General features: G+C 46.3%; 1 protein-coding gene across 1 annotated transcript; it reads left to right on the forward strand.

Annotated features, from left to right (window-relative positions):
- The first annotated feature begins 3,138 nt into the window (after positions 1-3,138).
- On the forward strand, positions 3,139-4,528 carry LOC9632185 (probable sarcosine oxidase). Its single transcript, XM_002970196.2, has one exon. It carries the CDS (start codon positions 3,156-3,158, stop codon positions 4,416-4,418), a length of 1,263 nt encoding a protein of 420 aa, XP_002970242.1. The 5' UTR covers positions 3,139-3,155; the 3' UTR covers positions 4,419-4,528.
- Positions 4,529-22,850: the final 18,322 nt, after the last annotated feature.

The following is a 22,850-nucleotide window of genomic DNA, read 5'->3' on the forward strand; positions in this document are numbered from 1 at the left end:
GTAAGGCCAAAGACTCCTGCTTGAACTTGGTGTTCACAAAAGGACAACTCACTAAAGGAACCAAGGTAGCATTTTTGTGCTTACTCTCAGTGAGGAGTGACAAAAAGATGGAAACAAAAGAAGTACCTTTAGTGATTCAGTGGGTGTTAGACCAATTTCAAGATACTATGTCGGAAGAGCTATCGGCAGAGTTATCCCTCGAATGACTAATAGAACATAAAATTGGGTTGGTTAAGGGTGCTAAAGTCTCTATCATTTGAATGAAATTGCTTTGAGACCATAAATAACACACCTTATCTCTCTCACCTTAAGCCAACTGGAAAAAGAGCAATTACTTAATAAAAGAGCCTTTATTAGTTATTTTATCTCCATTTATCCCCCAAGGTTCTAAAGATCCACAATGATAGTATATTCAAATCTTATCTTATAATCATATGCACTACAATCACCACATACCAAGTGTGACCAAAGATGATGCAGTCATTCATTTGAGGTGCCCAATTGATCACAACTTTTATGCTTTGAGTTAAAATTCATGCAAGGAAATGATATTGCTCTCAAAACTAGAGTTTAAGAGCAATCCATCTATTGCAATCCTAATGATCACAATTGGCATGATAAAGGCACCTAAATCTAGCTAAATTGAACAATCTACCAACTTCTTATGTTACAAGTGAAAAAACTTGTCTAGCTGGTTGGCCAAGCTTGGAACACACTCAAGCAAGTCATCAAGAAAAACCTAGAGTTGAAGTGTCAAAATTTACTCCAACAAATATGCTAGAAGTGTAGGTATAATATCTTTAAAAATATGTCAAGGCTCCTCATAGTTGAAAAGCAATAACTAGAACTTAAGATACCACCACAAATACTTGCAGAAAGGGCAATTGCACTATTGCCAAAGTAAATGTAGTATTTGAGTTTGGCTAAGCCTATGTTTGCTCCATGTCAACGATGGTAAGGATTTGCTTCTTCTTCCTACCTTGTGTGATGGCTACAATGGTGGTTATCATATTAACCCTTATGATCATCTTATGACGTCAAGGGAGCTTTAAGAGATTTCTGCTAAAGCACAATTTAGTAACCATTTATGTAGAGACTTGTGTTGTTTGTAAGTGATTATATCATAGCTTGCTATAGTGTAATGTATATGATCATGGGATGAGATTTAAATATACTGTCACTATGGATTCTTAGAACCTTGGGGGATAATGGAAAATAGCCACTAAAGGCTATTTTATCAAGCAATTACCCCTTTTTCAGTTGGCTTAAAGGGAGAAAAATAAAATGCACTACAATGATGGATTATGAACATGTTGGCACTGTGCACTACAACAATTTTGGATGGCAAAACCTTTACAATTGACTTATATCTGCACTATATTCATAGCCTTGGGCTGTCTAGAAAGAGTTCATCCCTATTCATCGAGGATAGTTGATCTTCTAATCATTTTTCTAGAGTTGCTTCATGATAAGAAGTGATTACAACCAAGAGTCACCTAATATAAACCTTTAGGTACACCTTTCTCCTTTGTTTGGAGAATTTTACACTCATCATTTTGTGGTTTTGATAGAGCCTAGTGTCTGTGATATTGACAAGGCAACATTGGTGTATGGATCATGAATAATCAAGAGAAGTAAGTTGTCAAGCTCTCCATATATTTACCAACTTTATCTAGGAATGAGGTTGAGTACTTAACCATGATCAGTGCTATGCAATTGCCAAAAGAACTCAAGCCTTGCCATGTCTAATTCATGAGAGATTTGCAACTAATGACTTGCTAACTCAATGGTGAATGTTAAGTTTGGCAAGGCACTTCAGAGACTTATGGCAGTAGGTAATGTCTATGGAACAACATTTTGAAGACCAATTAATAGCATTAGAAATTTTGTTCTTATGCTCTTCTAACCAATTGCACATATGAAGGCTAGTTTCTTAGCTTGGGTGGAAACTAATAAAGGGTTTAACAATATCAATCTTCTACTATTATAGTAGTAACAGAAAAATATATGAAAAGACTCATTAATAGGTAACCTTTGATACCTGTAGTTACATTTGTGATAATTGCTTTACTCTAGAGCTTCATATGTTCATATGGGACTACAACCAACTCTTAGGACACTCTTATGCACAAGATTAAACTCCTTGACAACATAAGGCCTATTTGTTAATATTTATAGCAATATAACCCAATTTTTCATCCTGTGGATATTCAAAAGCTTTTTGTGATCTCTCTCGTGGCTCATTCAAACTAGGTGCCCAACATTGTGCCAATTTGTTGTGTTAATGCTAGCCTCCTTGACTATGACAAAGATCTCAAATAGTCTTGTGTATATTGATGGCCACAAGATTGATGCCAATTGAATAGTTTGTTTGAGCAACTCAACAGTCTACTGGCTGTAAGTCCACTCAAAAGGAGCATTGTAGAGTAAAGTTGTTCAAGGACGAGTTTAAGCTGCATAATTAGATTTAGTGTATAAGCAAATATGCAAAGATTGCAAAATGCTATCTTATCTCTATCTAGTGGATCCACAATGATTATTTAATCATCTAAAGTCCATGCATATGTTGACCTTACCATTAACTTTCCACTTTCTGGTCTATGGGAGAGAGGCTATCCTTTTAGTGGAGATTTAGATCCTATCCATCCACTTTGTGTCACAATATGTGGCAGAGTTCTAATTATCAAAGGTGGAGTGGCTCCAGGCACGAGCTTGGGAGCTTTTGGAGCTGGATGAACAATGTCTTGTAGCTTTGGAAAACATCTATGCACAGAAGGTTTAGCTCAAGGTTTAATGAGACTGTGAGGCTTTTTTAACACCATTTCAGCAAGATGACTTGGTTCTTCTCAAGGATTTCACACCTTCATCCAAGTTTGCACTAAGATGGTTGGATCCCCATATCATCCAGTGTCAAAGGGAGGCATTCTGATAGCCACTAGCTCAAGTATTTGCATCATCATAGCCATTCAAATTTGGTGACACCAGAAACAACCTAAAAACTTAGGCAACTGAATCCAATACTGCTGCTTGGACGTGTGCATGGCCATTGGTAGACAGAAATGTGGCCGCTTAAGAGCTCTAGTGAGAGGAATCGACGTAACGATATGAAAGAACCCTAATCCTTCTTCTTTACACTTTTAGGGTTCTAGAGAGCAATGAAGGAAGCGTTAGAGGGGTGTTTCGACGCTGCGATTGTTGGAGCTGGGATCATGGGGCTGTGCACCGCCTACGAGCTCGCCCGGAGAGGTAAGAGCGTGATTGTACTGGAGCAATTCGATCTGCTGCACCGCAGGGGCTCGTCGCACGGCGAGTCGCGCACGCTGCGCCTCACCTATCCGGAGAGCTACTACACGCTCATGGCCCGATCGGCGTTGGATCTCTGGAAATCCGCTCAGCGGGAGGCCGGATTTGAGGTCTACAAGCGCACAGGGCAGCTAGATTTCGGTGCCGCCGACCATCCAGGGCTCCAGCAGCTGATCGCAGCGTGCCGGGAGCACGGGATCCACCACCAGGTCTTCGGCCGCGAGGAATTTCGCCAGAAGCAGCCCCGGATCGCAGGGATTCTCGATCTTCCAGAGGGCTGCATAGGAGTGTGGACGGAAGAAGCTGGGGTTTTGCGCGCCACCAAGGCGTGCGCGATGTTCTTGGCGCTGGCTACCAGGCACGGGGCGATCGTCCGCGACAATGCCAGGGTCACGAAGATCTCCCCTGGATGGAAGGACTCGCGCGGGGAGAAATCGGTGCTGGTCGCGACAGGCAAGGGATCAGTGCTGGCAAAGAAGTGTATCATCGCGAGTGGTGCTTGGGTTCCAAGGATCGTGGAGGAGAACTTTGGGCTGGTTCTTCCGGTCCAGCCTCTACACACGACGATCGCCTACTGGGAAGTAACTGATCGATCCAAGCACGCAGAGTTCCTGGCAGGGAATGGCTTTCCAACCTTTGCCTTCTACAACGAGAAGTACTTCTATGGAACTCCATCGCTGGAGTTCCCGGGATTGATCAAGGCCTCCATTCATGGTGGAACTCCTTGCGATGCCGACGATCGCTGCTACATCCCGGACGTGGAGGAGCTCAAGAGGATCATGTCGCCATGGATGGAGAGGGCCTTCGGGAAGAATGTGAGGTGCGATGCTCCAGCCATGGCGGAGGCTTGCATGTACTCGATGACCCCGGATCAGGACTTCATCCTGGATGTTCTTCCGGGAACCCAGGAGCAAGTGCTGGTGGCGGCGGGGTTCTCCGGGCATGGATTCAAGATGGCTCCGCTGGTTGGAAAGGTGATGGCGGATCTGGCCGAGAGTGGGGCGTCGCCGGAAGTGCCTCTCGAGCTCTTCTCGCTGCAGCGTTTCCGGAGGAGCGCGTTTGGCAACGAGAAGAGCTTTGATCCGGTGAAAGAGCTGTCGACTTTGAGGCTCTGATCAAAGCTATCCAAGTTTGTAAACTTTGTAAGCCTTCTAATGTATTAATTTGTCCTCTGTTTTTTTTTTCAGGTTCTTATTTAAAGTGCAAACTAATCATTTCTATCAAACTTCCAAAACAAATATTTAAGCAATCTAGGGTCGGGACCATAAAATAAGAAAAGTGACAACTTGGTATCTTGCTTTTGGTGCCAGATAAGATCCGCTCCAAGATCTCGCTAAGGTAAAGCACGCCGTACAAGATTTTCCTCAAAATCCTGGACCATATGCGAAGGTAGGGGACGATGCATTATGATCTCGAGCATCTTTTTGAAGTTATATGCGGACATGAAGCATTGCCTCCTATATTCTTGAAGAATTTTTTTTCCTGTAACTCAGCTGGCAGCGGGGACGAGAAGAGAACCAGGAAAAAGCACTTTGTAAACCTTTAATTGACTATAGACGAGTTTATCGATGTCTCTCTCGGTCATGACCTCGTCTCCACTTGATCAGAGTCAAGAGTGATGAACCTAGCCACTGTATACGGAAAACACACAGTGTATTGCTCACTATTCTTACATATATATGAACACTGCGAGTTTTACCTGGATTCCGCTCCAACACTCCCCCTCGATATGATCCGTCCTAAAGATACTCCCCCTGCATTGATATAAGTCCGTGTGATACTGCTGGACGAGCTGAAGACCGCACTGGTCGCACTACTGCTGTAGAGTCTCCAGAAGATCCACTGCTTCACTCAGTATCAAACCGGAAAAGCTCAACTGGAGTCTCAAGAAGTTCGATCCAGAGAATGAGGGGCGAGAGCTTGCAAGCCCGGATCCTCTCAGCTTGCAGCCACACCAGAGAGATTGACCAGCGGCATGAGTATTTCCAGGACATGGCTGAGTTTGGCATTGCACTAAGTGTCTAGCACTACTTCTGTTTAATTGATCAAGTGTCAAGCCGTGGATCCCCCAAGATGGAGAGTTACCCTCAATCAGTTGCTTTTCATCCTTTAGTGAGCTCTAGACTAAAAATAGGGTTTAATATTTAATATAATTTTTTTTCTCTTATTTTAGTAATTTTATCATCTTCCCTAGAGATTTGTTTACACGCTTGATTAAATACACTCTTTTAAGTTTATGCTCTTCAAATGCCAATCAAATCTACTCTGGTTCACACCAATTGCAGCAATGAAATTGCCCACTTTTAGCCATTAAGCATTAGAATGAAATAATTCACAATATAATAAGCACAAACAACAGCAAATGCCAGTGCTTCGGCATTTGCCCATATCACAACAAGCTCAAGTGATACTTAGTGCTAGTATTACCCAGGGTGATTCTTCTAGCATGGCTAGTATGGCTGGAGCATCTAGCAGCAAGCATGACAAGGCTTGGCTATGATTTGGTGTGTTTCTTTTGTTTTGTGTTTGGTTTGGAGTGGATTTCTTTGTTCAAGTTTCAAGTTTTAAAGATTTCTTTCCACTTTCTTTAGGGTTTTTCACATTTGGTTGGTCTGAAACCAAATGTTGTGTTCGGATGAAAATTTGCCGTTCATAATGCCATTTGTAACATGTACATATGCAACGTTCGGAAGTTCGGCAGTAACTATGTTTCATACAACACATTCTCGTGTGTGGGCATCCCCATTGCATGTAGAGCTTCCTCCATGGCATGCCCACTGTCCTCTACCTCACAGCAGCAATAGTTTTGCCAATCACCCACCCTTTCCCTAGCTAAACACTAAAACTAAATTTTATGTATCAAAACATGTTAATTGCCTGACATGGCAATAGTGATCTGGCAAATGTGGCAATAATATGGCATGCAGTGCTTTGCAATTGCACATACAATGCCCATCTGTATGCTTTAGTTGTGTATGTTATGACATTGTTTGGATTAATAGAATGGTAACATGTGTTATAGAAGTGAATTTGGAAAGGGATAACAAATGTCATTCCAAATGACTCTGAATTTGCACAATATAAAAAATAATTTAGGTTTGGCAAGTTCAGTTAGGTTTGAACTTATTGCCACAAATGTGTTGCCATTGCTGCCATGAATGGAATAAAACTTGATACTAATGATTAAATCAATGAAAATAATATGAATCACTTGAATATAAGAAAAGTTATCTTTGCATGATAGAAGGTACAAAGCAATCAATATGACAATAGAAAAGAAATTGTATATCTCATCTTGTACTCTATGTAAATGCTCTTCAAAGTTGGCACACATCCTTTTAAGAATTGTGTAAATCTCCCGCAATGAAAGGAAATGAATGAACATTAAAATAAGTAAAGTGTATTACCATTTAGTATTGATAAATCCCACAATAAAGCAACCAATCCATACAACTTTAGCACACAAAGACTGTCAAAATTCCTAGAGGTTAGTCAGTGCTTAGTACCTTCAAGATATTCATTAAGAACTGGCATAAAATACTTTGAATCAAGCAATGTACCTACTTATGCTATAGTTCAAATTTAAGGGTGGCATGTATGGCTATTTCATGAATTCTGGCTAACACGCTCTTTGAGGATTTGAGCATATATCCAACAACATCAATCCCTTTTTTGAAAAAACCCATGAAAACCTTGTATTTGGGAATCAAATCTTCTATTGAAAAGAGCAAGCCATCATGACAAACAATCATCACAAGTCACATCAATTTGACCTTGGGTATCAAAAGATATTTGTTCACTAATCCTTACAAACACTTTTTCATTATTGCTATGATAGCAAGAGATTGATATTACTAATTCCCTTTATATTTCCCACTTGAACTAGTTGAGTGTAAACCATAAATCCCTAATCCCCAAAGTGGCCAAAAGGGTGCCATGTGCTAGTGGCCAAAGTAGAAGTCTAATGAGCATAACATATTTAGACTAAAAGCTCTAATTTAAAAAGTTAAGAGTGGGAGTGAAATTCTCAATGAAGTGCTTGAGGAAAGAGTATGAAATGATTAATAAACAAGTCTCTAGAAAGGGATACAAAAGGGATTAACACATAGTAAGTGTCGTGACATATGGAAATGTCGGAACCAAGTTTGAGATGGTGTCCAAGAAAAAGTTTAAGATGAAATATGATATGGATTTCGAGATAGAGTTTGAGAAAGAGTCCAAGACTAGGTTTAAGACTGGGTCCAAGACCGAGACTAAGACCAGGTTTGAAACCAAAATTGGGTTTAAGACCAACATTGGATTCGAGATCGAGTCCCAAGTCCAAGTTCAAGTTTGAGTCCAAGTCCGTCCGAAGGTGAAAGCCCAAAACGATCATCTCCCAGAGTCTCAAGGGTTTGGTGAGTCTCTGTGGGATAGTGAGGGGAAGGATTCCAATGGAATTAATTTAGCTAGGAAAGATTAGTGTGACTAAGGAAGGTTACACCCATGTTGTGGGTAATGATATAACTATTGAAAAGTTCAAGGCTAGAGTGAATATATATGGATAAGTGGGTGAATTGTTCAAAAGTTAACTTTACCTCCCCTAGGAGATAAAATAATCGATGCTCCCAATCCAAGTATGGGTGGCACTATCTACTTGGATGCCTTATGTGGCTCAACGGAACCTCGCTCTAAGCCTATGGCTAGAGCACCCAAAGGCGGAAGGCGGGGAGAGTACCCATGAGGCCCGCGTAGAGCCACGGTGTTTCGAAATGTTGTCCCAAAGGCCCAGACTGTGGAAAGGAAGAGGAGTAGTCCTCTGGTGTAGTTACCAAGGATACAGTCGAGTGGTGAGGAAGTCCCAGAGGACCGTGGGACTTAGTGGTCGGGCCTGTGGGCCTCGATCCAGTGGCAGTGTTGACGAACACGGCCATAGGCAGAAAGGGACTTAGTGAAGACCGGAAAAGGGATATTGGGGAAGGCTATTCCCCATGTCTGTGGGCATCCTAAGGATGCTAAGGAGTGGATCTGAAATGATCACTCATGGACGAATGGCCCAGTCCTTGAGAGATGGGACTGTGATGCAGGTGGTGTTAGACCACCGGTGTAACCATGGTAAAGGGGCATGGCCTTAGCGTAACGGGCTGATATGTCAATGGTACCTTGGGGTGTCGGTCATGGGATCGGACACGTGGAGCACTTGGATCAAGTGCAAAGGTTGAGTGGCGGGGATGCCATTCTCGGGGCTAGCAAACCCAAGTCTGAAATAGGACTTATGAGGGTTGTGAGTGAGACTCCTCCAAGTGGTTGGAGGTGTGGTTAAGTGACTAAATTAGAATGGAAAATTTAGTCGCTTACAACTTGGTATTGGAGCTGTTCCTTAGTCTGACTTTTATTGGTGCTCAAGTATATCACCACTGGTGTTGGCATTGGAAGGTCCTAGGAGTGGGCCTATCCTTGAGGAGTAGCAGGTTGGGAAGACATGGCTCTCCACTACAGTTCATGTGTGAACTTATAGGCAAAATAGTAGATAGAAAAGGGCCAATAATGGAACGACTTTGGGATCTTGGGAACAGTATAAGGGTTTCCTCAGAGAGTTGAGGATGTGATCCAGATGAGCGTTTGACTTAGCAAACTAGCTGATGTAGTTGTGGTAAACAACTACAATTGGGATCACGGGAAAGATGCAGACTCCAAAACAGTAAAGGAGTCACAAGATTACCCTTATATAGTTGAGGCTGGTACTCATAAATTTGAGACCGGAATTGTTGACCGTGGGATGTCAAATACAGAAGATGACACCAGTCCTTGAAATGGTAGCCAGGGCTACCTCTAATAAATGCTAGAACAACCCAAGGAGTTGGGGGTGTACTTAAAGATGAGTTGCTATTCTTATCACATGGACAAGTAGTCATAAGGGGCAAAAGTTTACCCCAAGAAAATCATCAAGTGTCAGAGTAACACTTGCAAAGATTGTCCTTGTGAGTAGGACATGAATACAAGAAGTTGTATTCTAGAGAGTTGGCACCTCTAAGATTGAGACCTTGCAGGTTTTTGGATTAGCAAAGTCCAAAATGTTGGATGACTCAAGCGGAGTCAGGGAATGTCCCTAAGGGATTGGTTGGAACATTTGGACTGAGGTGTATGGTGCCCTATGAGGTATGGGGAGGATCATAAGATCCAAGTATGAGAATAGTAGGTATCTCATTGATGGTAGAATGTGCCATACTAAAGTTGTGGGAAAGATGTTCCCAGAAGAAAGCAACTTTGGCCCAGAGTTGGGTGCAAACACTATGGTGCGGTGCTAACGGATAGTTAGCATGAGGAACAACTATATTAGTCTTGGCAAGACCTAGACACTAATAAGTAGTGTCATAAGGGTAGGCTCGTGGGGCCGATGGTGTGAAGACACCAAATGTGCCAAGGTGTGATACCTTGAGGTTATGATGATGGGTTCATAAGAACCCCTTGCCAAGGGAATCCCAACGGAAGCGGGAATGGCATGGCCTAAGCTGGAAGGCATGCGGTTAGAGTGTGATGACCCAGATAATGATGGAGGTGTGGAAGCACCAAGCAATGAGTTGTAGGACTTGACAACTATGGGGCAACTAAGCAAGAGGTGCAAGGTAATTAGTTAAATGGGTAGAAGGTAGCTACCCAAAGACTTCTTAATGGCATAAGGAAATTAGATATACCCTTACGAGGGATAAATTGTTTATGTTGTGATATAGTAAGTCAATGTCGTAAATGGGAATGCTCATTGTCAGGAGGCCATCATTGGGACACCCAAACACTCTAGAACATCAGGAGGTGGTGTTTCGTGTCGCAAGGGCAATAGATAAAGCCCAAGGGACTAAGTCCTGAGCGAATGATGGATAGTAGGTGCTATCCAAATGTCCAAAGTTGCAGAGACAGGAGAAGACTGTCTACCTGAATTGGACAAAGCCAAAAATGGAATTTTGGCAAGACTAGTGATGGGCTTATTAAGGCTCATAAGCAGCAACATTAATCCCGATGTGTGGGATTATAAGGTAAGCATGCCCAAGATTGAGGAACCACTCCCTAGGCTATTGGGTAGGTTCATCCCTAAGAATACTTGCTAAGGCATAGTAAAATGTGCAAAGCTATCCTCCTAGTCTGGAGGAGAATAACCAAAGGAAACATATGGGGCCAAAAGGCAAGTAGTATTGGGATGGAACTGAATCATAAAAATTGAAAGGCATATCCAACGGTGGTTATGCAAGTTGGGAGTGGAGAATCAAGAGGGTGCTCGAGGATGTTGTTGCTAGCAACCGTGATGCCATGGAGAGTCTAAAATATGGAATTATCCATGTTAAACTATATGGCAACTATAAAGCTTGCGAAAAAAAAACCCTTAGCAAGCTAAGGGACAAAGTTCCTTCAAGGTTCCCAAAGACGATTCTAGGTAGCTTAGTACCTAGAAAGGCCAAGTGTAAATGGTTCATGGAACGTGCGAAATCAGAGTGGCGCAATAGAAGCGTGGTCTTAAAGCTTGCCACGAGGCAAGGCTATCAAGGTTAGGGAAGTAATTCCCGAGTGTTCAAAGAGAGGGCTTTGAACGAAAGTCGATGGTCAAGGACTTTCACGCTTATGCAGGAACCATGTTACAGTGGTCGGAGGACTTGCCAAGCGAGATTGGCAAGTTGGGGGAACAAATACCCTAGTTGAAGGTGATAACTTCAAAAAGGGTGGGCCATGGGGCCAAGCATGGAGGAGTCCATGCATGATCACAAACTTGTCAAGTGAGAGGACTTGGCAGTGTGGAGGAACTAGGTTTCTAAGTTGTGATCTGTAGCGTGCTTTAAGTATAAGTTGGTGCACCGGCGTGATGAGTCACGCCAGGCATCCTGGGTGATGCCGTCCGTAGATGCATATACGGAGGTTGGGTTTGAGTCCCGACCCTCTAGTGCTTGGGTTCGAGTCCCAAATCACTAGGGCATGGTGATGGTTTGGAATATGAGGACACTCATATTTCAGTGGTCATGGACTCTCAGTGAGGAGACTGGCTTGGGCACACCACCAAGCGGGGGATGCTCTGGAGTCATGATACACGGTTAGATTGCTTAGTGTGGCTCGGTATATCTAACTTGAACACTTTGGTGCGAGTGGCACCAAGGACGTGGTGAATGAGATGGGGACACCCAGTCTCAGTTGCTATGGACCCTTGGCCGGAAGGGCTAGCTTGGGCACACCGCCAAGTGTGGGGGATGCCCCCGGGGTCATGGTCAACAAGTTAAAGGTCTGGGAGACCTAATACCTATTGGCAAACCTGTTAAAGTGTCAAGATTATATCACTAATTGATCGTATGGCTAAACAAGGACGAAGTCCTTTTGAGGTTAAGGAATAAGGTTCCTAGTTCAAAACGTTAATTTGAACTATTGATAATGGTGTGGCTTGGTCAAGGTGACCAAGTGGGAAGGACACCTAAAGGAAATGAATTACAACGATACAATGGTATTGTGAGTTCAAGAAAGTAGTCTCTAGAAAGGACCTATGGGAAGGTCACAATGTTGGGCCGTGGAAGGGGCCTATAGCAGAAGTTGTTAAAGAGACCTATTAGGGGTGAGCACCCTTTGAACTTGGCGAAGTGGAGCTTTGCCATGGAACCAAAAGAATACCTCAAGGAGGGAGGTAGTGATCTTTTATTGCTTGATGCAACAATCAATGGATAGGAGCAAAAAACTAGTGGCCAAGTTTGAGCCATGGAATTTGATGGGAGGAATCTAAATGGCAAGGTTAGCCAAGGAACACTAATGTGTTTGATGCTAACAAATTGCGGGAAAGGAAGTGGACTTCCAAGGTTAGATTCCCAAATGCTCAAATTTGCCAAGCTAAAAGCTTCAAGTGAGGAGCGGCAAAGTAGCCAAAGGATAGGGCTGTGGACAACATTGGCACAAATGATGATAATTGGAACGTAGTGCCAAAGATGGCACAAAATAGAAAAGAGGATGATGGTGCCTTCAAGTAGAGAACTTCCTAGGATAGGGAAGTGAACTTGCACAATATGTGCAATACAAGGTGTTAGAGACACCTAGGAAATTGACTTCAAGAAGTCAAAAGTAAACGTTCCAAAGTGCAAAGGTTATGTTGATAGAATCTGAGACTACTCGAGAACGAGTAGTGGAATTGAGTTAGAGAGGGAGTCTCTAACGGGTTTAGTGAGAACTGAACCAATAAAAGGGAGCAAACCACCCTAGGTGGCCGAATGAGTCTCTATGTTGGAGAGACTATGCTCCTTAGAGGATGGACAAGGCATGGTGAGCCTTTGGTGTCAAATTATAGACAAATATTAGCCGGGGGCCAAGGATGGAAACGGTAATATATGTGGGTGTTACTTTATAAAAGGGTTTACCGTTCGATGAGGACATCGAACTTCGTCTATGGGTGGTGGAGTTGTGAGACACAAAATCCCTAGGCCCCAAAGTGGAGCCGGAAGGGTGCCATGTGGTGGTGGCCGAAGCGAAAACCAAACGAGCGTAACACGTTTGGACTAAAAAGCTCCGACTTGAAAAGGTCGAGAGTGGGAGTGGAACTCCTAACGAAGTGCTTGAGGAATGAGCACGAAGCGAGCAATAAGCGAGGCTCTAAAAAGGGACCCAAAAGGACCAACATATGACACGTGGAAGTGTCCGAGATAGACCCGAGATGGAGTCTGAGATGGAGTCCGAGATGGACCCGAGATGGAGTCTGAGATGGAGTCCGAGATGGACCCGAGATGGAGTCCAAAATGGACCCGAGATGGAGTCCGAGATGGAGTCCGAAATGGACCCAAGATGGAGTCCAAGATGGACCCGAGATGGAGTCCGAGATGGACCCGAGTGTAAGTGACTAATTTTTCCATTCTACTTTAGTCACTTAACCACACCTCCAACTGCATGGAGGAGTCTCACTCACAACCTCCATAAGTCCTAATTCAGACTTGGGCTTGCTAGCCCCGAGAATGGCATCCCCGCCACTCAACCTATGCACTTGATCCAAGTGCTCCACGTGTCCGATCCCATGACCGACACCCCAAGGTACCATCGACATATCAGCCCGTTACGCTAAGGCCATGCCCCTTTACCTTGGTCATACCGGTGGACTAACACCACCTGCATCACAGTCCCATCTCTCAAGGATTGGGCCATCCGTCCATGAGTGATCATTCCAAATCCACTCCTTAGCATCCTTAGGATGCCCACAGACATGGGGAATAGCCTTCCCCAATATCCCTTTTCCGGTCTTCACCAAGTCCCTTTCTGCCCATGGCCGTGTTCGCCAACACTGCCACTGGATTGAGGCCCACAGGCCCGACCATTAAGTCCCACGGTCCTCTGGGACTTCCTCACCACTCGACTGTATCCTTGGTCACTACACTAGAGGACTACTCCTCCTCCTTTCCACAGTTTGGGCCTTTGGGACAACATTTTGGAACACCGTGGCTCTACGCGGGCCTCATGGGTACTCTCCTCGCCTTCTGCCTTTGGGTGCTCTAGCCATGGGCTTAGAGCGAGGTTCCGTTGAGCCACACCAGGTATCCAAGTAGGTAGTGCCACCCACATTTGGATTGGGAGCATCGGCCAGTCGATCTCCCGGGGGAACTAGAGCCGGCTCTTGAACACTTCACCAAGCTATCCCGCTTGTCGGTTTGTGTTCACTCTAGTCTTGGACTTCCCAGTGGGCAGCTCATCACCCAACACTGGGTTCGGCCTTCCGGGGCTAAACTGGCCTTTCCTGGCCAAACTGGCTCCATTGCAATCCTCCCCCCTACTATACTTTTGGAGCTCACCAAACCCCCCAGGGTCTGGGAGACGAACGCTTTGGGCTTTCACCCTCTCAGGCTCGAACTCGGACTCGGACTCGGACTCGGACTCGGACTCGGACTCGGACTCGGACTCGGACTCGGACTCGGACTCGGACTCGGCCTCGGATTCGGACTCGGACTCGGACTCGGACTCGGCCTCGGCCTCGGTCTCGGTCCCGATCTTGGTCTCGGTCTTGGTCCCGGTCTCGGTCTTGGTCCCGGTCTTGACTTCGGACTCCATCTCGGGTCCATCTCGGACTCCATCTTGGACTCCACCTCAGACTCCATCTCGGGTCCTTCTCGGACTCCATCTCGGACTCCATCTCGGGTCCATCTCGGGTCCATCTCGAGTCCATCTCGGACTCCATCTCGGACTCCATCTCGGACTCCATCTCGGGTCCATCTCGGACTCCATCTCGGGTCCATCTCGGACTCCATCTCAGACTCCATTTCGGGTCCATCTCGGGTCCATTTCGGGTCCATCTCAGGTCCACCTCAGACTCCACTTTGGACTCCAACTCGGGTCCATCTCGGACACTTCCATGTGTCATGTGTTGGTCCTTTTGGGTCCCTTTTTGGAGCCTCGCTTATTGCTCTTTTTGTGCTTATTTCTCGAGCACTTTGTGGGAGTTCCACTCCCGCTCTCGACCTTTCAAGGCGGAGCTTTTAGTACGAACGTGTTACACTCGTTTGGCTTTCGCTTCGGCCACTACCACGTGGTGCCCTTCCGGCTCCACTTTGGGGCCTAGGGATTTTGTGTCTCACAACTCCACCACCCATAGACGAAGTTCGATGTCCTCATCAAACGGTAACCATTTTATAAAGTAACACCCGCATGTGTTACCATTTCCATCCTTGGCACCTAGCCAATATTCGTCAATGGTTTGATATTGAAGGCTGACCATGCCTTCTTCATATTCGTCATTGGTTTGACATTGAAGGCTCACCATGCCTTCTCCATATTCGTCAATGGTTTGACATTGAAGGCTCACCATGCCTTCTGTATATTTGTCAATGGTTTGACACCAAAGGCTCACCATGCCTTGCCCATCCTCTAAGGAGGGTAGTCTCTCTAATTTAGAAACTGATTGGACCACATTGTAAGCGACTAATTTTTCCATTTTACTTTAGTCACTTAACTACACCTCTGACCACTTGGAGGAGTCTCATTCACAACCTCCATAAGTCCCAGTTAGGACTTGGGGCTTGCCAGCCCTGAGAATGGCATCCATGCCACTCAACCTTTGCACTTGGTCCAAGTGCTCCATGTGTCTGATCCCATGACCGACACCCCAAGGTACCACTGACATACCAGCTCGTTACGCTAAGGCATGCCCATTCACCTTGGTCACACCGGTGGTCTAACGCCACCTGCATCATAATCCTGTCTCTCAAAGACTGGGCCATCCGTCCATGAGCGATCATCCCAGATCTACTCCTTAGCATCCTTAGGATGCCCACAGACATGGGGAATAGCCTTCCCCGACAACTCTTTTCTAGTCCCCACCAAATCCCTTTTAGTCTATGGCCGTGTTCGCCAACACTGCCACTGGATCAAGGCCCGCAGGCCTGACTGCTAAGTCCCACTATCTTTTGGGACTTCATCACCATGTGACCGTATCCTTGGTCACTACATTAGAGGCCTACTCCTCTTCCCTTTCACCGTTTGGGACTTTGGGACAACATTTCGGAACACCGTGGCCTTACGCAAGCCTCATAGGTACTCTCCTCGCCTTTTGCCTTTAGGTGCTCTAGCCATGGGCTTAGAGCGAGGTTCCGTTGAGCCACGACAGGTATCCAAGTAGGTAGTGCCACCCACACTTGGACTGGGAGCATCGGCCAGTCGATCTCCTGGGGGAACTAGAGCCGGCTCTTGAACACTTCACCAAGCTACCCCGCTTGTCGGTCTGTGTTCACTCTAGTCTTGGACTTCCCAGTGGGCAGCTCATCACCCAACACTGGGTCTGGCCTTCCTGGGCCAAACTAGCCTTTCCTGGCCAAACTGACTCCACTGCAGTCCTCCCCTTACTATACTTTTGGAGCTCACCAAACCCCCCAGGGTCTGGGAGACGAATGCTTTGGGCTTTCACCCTCTCAGACTCGAACTCGGACTCGGACTCGGACTCGGACTCGGACTCGGGCTCAGGCTCGGTCTCGGCCTCGGTCTTGGTCTCGGTCCCGATCTCGGTCTCGGTCTCGGTCCCGGTCTTGGTCCCGGTCTCGGTCTCGACTTCGGACTCCATCTCGGGTCCATCTCGGACTCCATCTCGGGTCCATCTCGGACTCCATCTCGGGTCCATCTCGGACTCCCTCTCGGGTCCATCTCGGACTCCCTCTCGGGTCCATCTCGGACTCCCTCTCGGGTCCATCTCGGACTCCATCTCGGACTCCATCTCGGGTCCATCTCGGACTCCATCTCAGGTCGATCTCAGACTCCATCTCGGACTCCATCTCGGGTCCATCTCGGACTCCATCTCGGGTCCATCTCGGACTCCATTTCAGGTCCATCTCGAACTCCATCTCGGGTCCATCTCGGACTCCATCTCGGGTCCATCTCGAACTCCATCTCGGGTCCATCTCGGACTCCATCTCGGACTCCATCTCGGGTCCATCTCGAACTCCATCTCGGATCCATCTCGGGTCCACCTCGGACTCCACCTCGGACTCCATCTCGGGGTCCTTCTCGGACTCCACTTCGGACTCCATCTCGGGGTCTTTCTTGGACTCCACTTCGGACTCCAACTTGGGTCCATCTCAGACACTTCCACGTGTCATGTGTTAGTCCTTTTTGGGTCCCTTTTTGGAGCCTCACTTATGGCTCGTTTCGTGCTCATTCCTCAAGCACTTTGTTAGGGGTTTCACTCCCACTCTCGACCTTTCCAGGCGGAGCTTTTAGTCCAAACGTGTTACGCTCGTTTGGCTTTCGCTTCAGCCACTACCACGTGGTGCCCCTCCGGCTCTATTTTGGGGCCTAGGGATTTTGTGTCTCACAACTCCACCACCTATAGACGAAGTTCGATGTCCTCATCGAACGGTAAACCCTTTCATAAAGTAACACCCGCATGTGTTACCATTTCCATCCTTGGCACCCAGCCAATATCTGTCTATGGTTTGACACCAAAGGCTCACCATGCCTTGTCCATCCTCTAAGGAGCATAGCCTCTCCAACTTAGAGGCTCATTTGACCACTTGTGGTGGTTCTCTCCTTTTATTGGTTTAGTTCTCACTAAACTTGTTAGAGACACTTTCTCTAACTCAATCCCACTACTCGTTCTCAAGTGGTCTCACTTTCCAGCGCTATAACCCTTGCACTTTGGAACTTTTAATTCTGACTTCTCGAAGTCAATTTCCTAAGTGTCTCCAACACCTTGCATTGCACATATTGTGCAACTCCACTTCCTCATCCTAGGAAGTTCTTCACTTGAGGGCACCATCATCCTCTGTTCGATTTCATGCCACCTTTGGGCACTGAGTTCCAGTTATCATATTGTGTACTAGGGCTGTCCATGGCCCTATCTTTTGGCTACTTTGCTGCTCCCTCACCGTGAGCTTTTACTTCGCCAAATTGGAGCACTTAGGAATCCATCCTTGGAAGTCCACTTCCTTTCCCACAAGCCGTTAGCATCAAACACATTAGTGTTCCTTGGCTAACTTTGCCATTTGGATCCCTTCCATTAAATTCCATGGCCCAAACTTAGCCACTAGTCCTATGCTCCTATCCTTGATTGTTGCACCTAGCAACATAGGATCACTACCTCCATTTTTTAGGTATCCTTTCGGTTCCATAGCAAAGACTCTTCTTTGCCAAGTCCGAAGGATGTTCACCCCTAGTACGTCTCTTTAGCATCTTTTGCTATGGGCTCTATCCACGGCCCAACTTCGTGACCCTCCCATGGGTCTCTTATAGAGACTACTTTCCTTGGACTCACTATGCTATCGCACGGACATAGTTTATTTCCCTTAGGTGCTCTTCCCATTTGGTCATCATGACCAAACCACACCACCTTAAACAGTTCAATTTCAACATTTTGAACTAGGAACTTCATTCCTTAGCCAACCAAGGACCTTGTCCTTATTTATACGATCACCTAGTGATCTCACCTTGGCACCTTAACAGAGTTGCCAAGAGGTACTTGGTCTTCTAGACCTTCAAATTGTTGACTATAACCTCAATTTTACTACTATTTGACATCTTAAGAAGCTTGCACTGTGTGAGATGATCGGATGCATAAACCATATAAATAACTTCAGGGGCATCCCCCACACTTGGCGGTGCACCCAAGCCGGCCCTTACGGCCAAGGGTTCATAGCAACTGAGATTAGGTGTCCCCATCTCACTCACCACGTCCTTGGTGCCACTTGCACCAAAGTGTTCAAGTTAGATATGCCGAGCTTTCACACTAAGCAATCTAACCGTGCATCACGACTCCGAGGCACCCCTCGTTTGGCGGTGTGCCCAAACCAGTCTCCACACTGAGAGTCCATGACCATCGAAATATGAGTGTCCTCATATTCCAAACCATCACCACGCCCTAGTGATTTGGGACTCGAACCCAAGCACTAGAGGGTCAGGACTCGAACCCAAGCACTAGAGGGTCAGGACTCGAACCCAACCTCCGTATATGCATCTACGGACGGCATCACCCAAGATGCCTGATGTGACTCCCCACGCCAGTGCACCAACTTATACTCAAAGCGCGCTATAGATCACAACTTAGGAACATAGTTCCTCCCCACTACCAAGTCCTCTCACTTGACAAGCCTGTGATCATGCATGAACTCCTCCATGCTTGGCCTCATGGCCCACCCTTTTTGAAGTTATCACCTTCAACTAGGGTATTTGTTCCCCTGACTTGCCAATCTCGCTTTGGTAAGTCCTCCGACCACTGTAACATGGTTCCTGCACAAGCGTGAAAGCCCTTGATCATCGACTTTTGTTCAAAGCCCTCTTTCTGAACACTCGGGAACTACTTCCCTAACCTTGATAGCCTTGCCTCATGGCAAGCTTCAAGACCACGCTTCTGCTGCGCCACTCTGATTTTGCGCGTTCCTTGAACCATTTACGCTTGGCCTTTCTAGGTACTAAGCTACCTAGAATCCTCTTTGGGAACCTTGAAGGAACTCTGTCCCTTAGCTTGCTAAGGCCTCCCTTTTTGCAAGCTTTCCAATTACCATATAGTCTAACATGGACAATTCCATATTTTAGACTCTCCATGGCATCACGGTTGCTAGCAGCAATGCCCTCGAGCCCCCACTTGATTTTCCACTCCCAGCTGGCATAACCAACCTTGGTTATGCCCTTCGATTCCTATGGTTCGGTTCTATCCCCTTACTTTTTGCTTTTGGCTTCACACATTTCCTTCGGTCATTCTCCTCCAGACCAGGAGGATAGCTTTGCACTTTCTATCATGCCTTAACAAGTATTCTTAGGGATGAACCTACCTGATAGCCTAGGGAGTGGTTCCTCAATCCAGGTATACTCACCCTATAATCCCATACACCAGGATTACGTTGTTGCTTACGGGCCTTTGCATGCCCATTGCTAGCCTTGCCAAAATTCCATTTTTGGCTTTGTCCAATTCGAGTAGATAGTCTTCTCCTGTCTCCGCCACCTTGGACATTTGGATAGCACCTACTATCCATCATTCGCTAGGGACTTAGTCCCTTGGGCCTTATCTACTGCCCTTGCGACATCAAACACCACCTCCTGGTGTTCTAGAGTGTTTGGGTGTCCCAATGACGGCTTCCTTGACAATGAATATTTCCTTTTATAACATTGACTTACTATATTGCAACATAAGCAATTTATCCCCCGTAAGGGTATATCCACTTCCCTATGCCATTAAGAAGGCTTGGGTAGCTACCTTCTACTCGTTTAACCAATTATTTTGCACCTTTTGCTTAGTTGCCTTGTAGTTGTCAAGTCCTACAACTCATTGCTGGTGCTTCCACACCTCCATCATTATCTGGGTCACCACACTCCAACTGCATGCTCTGCAGCTTAGGATATGCCATTCCCATTTCTATTGGGATTCCTTTGGCAAGGGGTTCTCATGAACCCACCAACATAGCCTCAAGGTATCACACCTTGGCACATTTGGTGTCTCCACACCATCAGCTCCACGAGCCTACCTCTATGACACTTCTTCTTTGTGTCTAAGTCTTTGCCAAGACCAATACCACTCTTTCTCATGCCAACCATCCATTAGCACTGCACCATAGAGGTCACACACAACTTTGTGTCAAAGTTGTTTTCTTTTTGGGAACACCTTTCCCACGACTTTAGCATGGGACATTTTGCCATCGATGAGATACCCTCTGTTCTCATCCTTGGATCCTATGATCCCCCCCCATCCTTCGTGGGGTACAACACACCTCAGTCCAAATGCTTCCATTAGTCCTTTTAGGACCATCCCTTGACTCTACTTGAGTCATCCAACAGTTTTGGACTTGGTTAATCCATAGACCTGTAAGGTCCTACTTGTGAGGCACTAGCTCACTGGAATACACTTCTTGCATTCCTGTCCTACTCAAAAAGACTATTTTCACAAGTGTTACTCTGACACTTGATTTTGTTCTCTGGGGCAACCTTTGCCCCTTAGGACTACTTGTCCATGTGATGAGAATACCAACTCATCTCTAAGTACACCCCCCAACTCCTTGGGTTGTTCCAGCATTTATTAAAGGTAGCCCCGGCTACCATTTCAAGGACTTGAGTCCTCTTTCGTATTTGACCTCCCACGGTCATTACCTCTGGTCTCACATTCATGAGCACCAACCTCAACTATATGAGGATAATCTTGTGACTCCTTTATTGTTTTGGAGTCTACATCTTTTCTGTGATCCCAACTATAGTTGTTTATCACAATTACGTTAGCCCGTTTGCTGCGTCAAACGCTCATTTGGATCACATCCTCAACTCTCTGAGGAGACCTTATACTGTTCCCAAGATCCCAAAGTCGTTCCATTATTGGCCCTTTTCTATCCACCACATTGTGCCCAAGTTCACGCATGAACTTGAGTGGAGAGCCATGTCCTCTCGACATGCTACTCCTCCAGGATAGGCCCACTCCTAGGACCTTCCGATGCCAACATCAATGGTGATATACTTGAGCACCAATAAAAGTCGGACTAAGGAACATGGCTCCGATACCAAATTGTAAGCGACTAATTTTTCCATTTTACTTTAGTCACTTAACTACACCTCCGACCACTTGGAGGAGTGTCATTCACAACCTCCATAAGTCCTAGTTAGGACTTGGGGCTTGCCAGCCCTGAGAATGGCATCCATGCCACTCAACCTTTGCACTTGGTCCAAGTGCTCCATGTGTCCGATCCCATGTCCGACACCCCAAGGTACCACTGACATACCAGCTCGTTACGCTAAGCCATGCCTATTCACCTTGGTCACACCGGTGGTCTAACGCCACCTGCATCATAATCCCGTCTCTCAAAGACTGGGCCGTCTGTCCATGAGCAATCATCCCAGATCTACTCCTTAGCATCCTTAGGATGCCCACAGACATGGGGAATAGCCTTCCCCGACAACTCTTTTCTAGTCCCCACCAAGTCCCTTTTAGTCTATGGCCGTGTTCGCCAACACTGCCACTGGATCAAGGCCCGCAGGCCTGACTGCTAAGTCCCACTATCTTTTGGGACTTCCTCACCATGTGACCGTATCCTTGGTCACTACATTAGAGGCTTACTCCTCTTCCCTTTCACCGTTTGGGACTTTGGGACAACATTTCGGAACACCATGGCCTTACGCAAGCCTCATAGGTACTCTCCCTGCCTTTCGCCTTTAGGTGCTCTAGCCATGGGCTTAGAGCGAGATTCCGTTAAGCCACGACAGGTATCCAAGTAGCTAGTGCCACCCACACTTGGACTGGGAGCATCGGCCAGTCGATCTCCTGGGGGAACTAGAGCCGGCTCTTGAACACTTCACCAAGCTACCCCGCTTGTCGGTCTGTGTTCACTCTAGTCTTGGACTTCCCAGTGGGCAGCTCATCACCCAACACTGGGTCCGGCCTTCCTGGGCCAAACTGGCCTTTCCTGGCCAAACTGACTCCACTGCAATCCTCCCCTTACTATACTTTTGGAGCTCACCAAACCCCCCAGGGTCTGGGAGACGAATGCTTTGGGCTTTCACCCTCTCAGACTCAAACTCGAACTCGAACTTGGACTCGGACTCGGACTCGGACTCGGACTCGGACTTGGGCTCGGACTCGGGCTCAGGCTCGGTCTCTGTCGCGAATGTGACTTCAGGTATCGAAAGTTACCTGTCGGCTAGTCCTTACGGACACTCTTACCTTACTGCCACGATGGCAGGAGGTCGGTATTGCTGGACCCGTTATCAGTTTCCCACTTGAGCTAGTTGAGAAACTGGTCAATGACCGTGTACTTAAATCGGATAAACATAAGGTAGGAACCCTATGTGTTTCTTGCTGAGCATACTCGGCCTGGTTTGAGAAACTTGAGTCATTGGCTTGCACTTGCTAGTATCAAGAACCCCCGTGATATTGAGATTGGTCCCTCAATATCGCTAGATGATAGCTTACCGTGTCTGCCAAACACCCTCGCTATCATGCCCTTTGTGTTAGTCTCATTTTGGTCCCAAATGCTATTTATGGAAAGTGTCCAGATTTGCTCATTTGGCATATCTGTGGAATGTAGAGATTGTCCTGAACACAATGGTGTTCGTCCCGTGCCCAAATTCGCAATCTAGGGACATTCCATATTTAGTAAGTTTCGAGCTTGTCCCAG

Source organism: Selaginella moellendorffii, unplaced genomic scaffold (assembly GCF_000143415.4).
Source record: "Selaginella moellendorffii unplaced genomic scaffold, v1.0 SELMOscaffold_14, whole genome shotgun sequence".
Classification (NCBI taxonomy): Eukaryota; Viridiplantae; Streptophyta; class Lycopodiopsida; order Selaginellales; family Selaginellaceae; genus Selaginella; species Selaginella moellendorffii.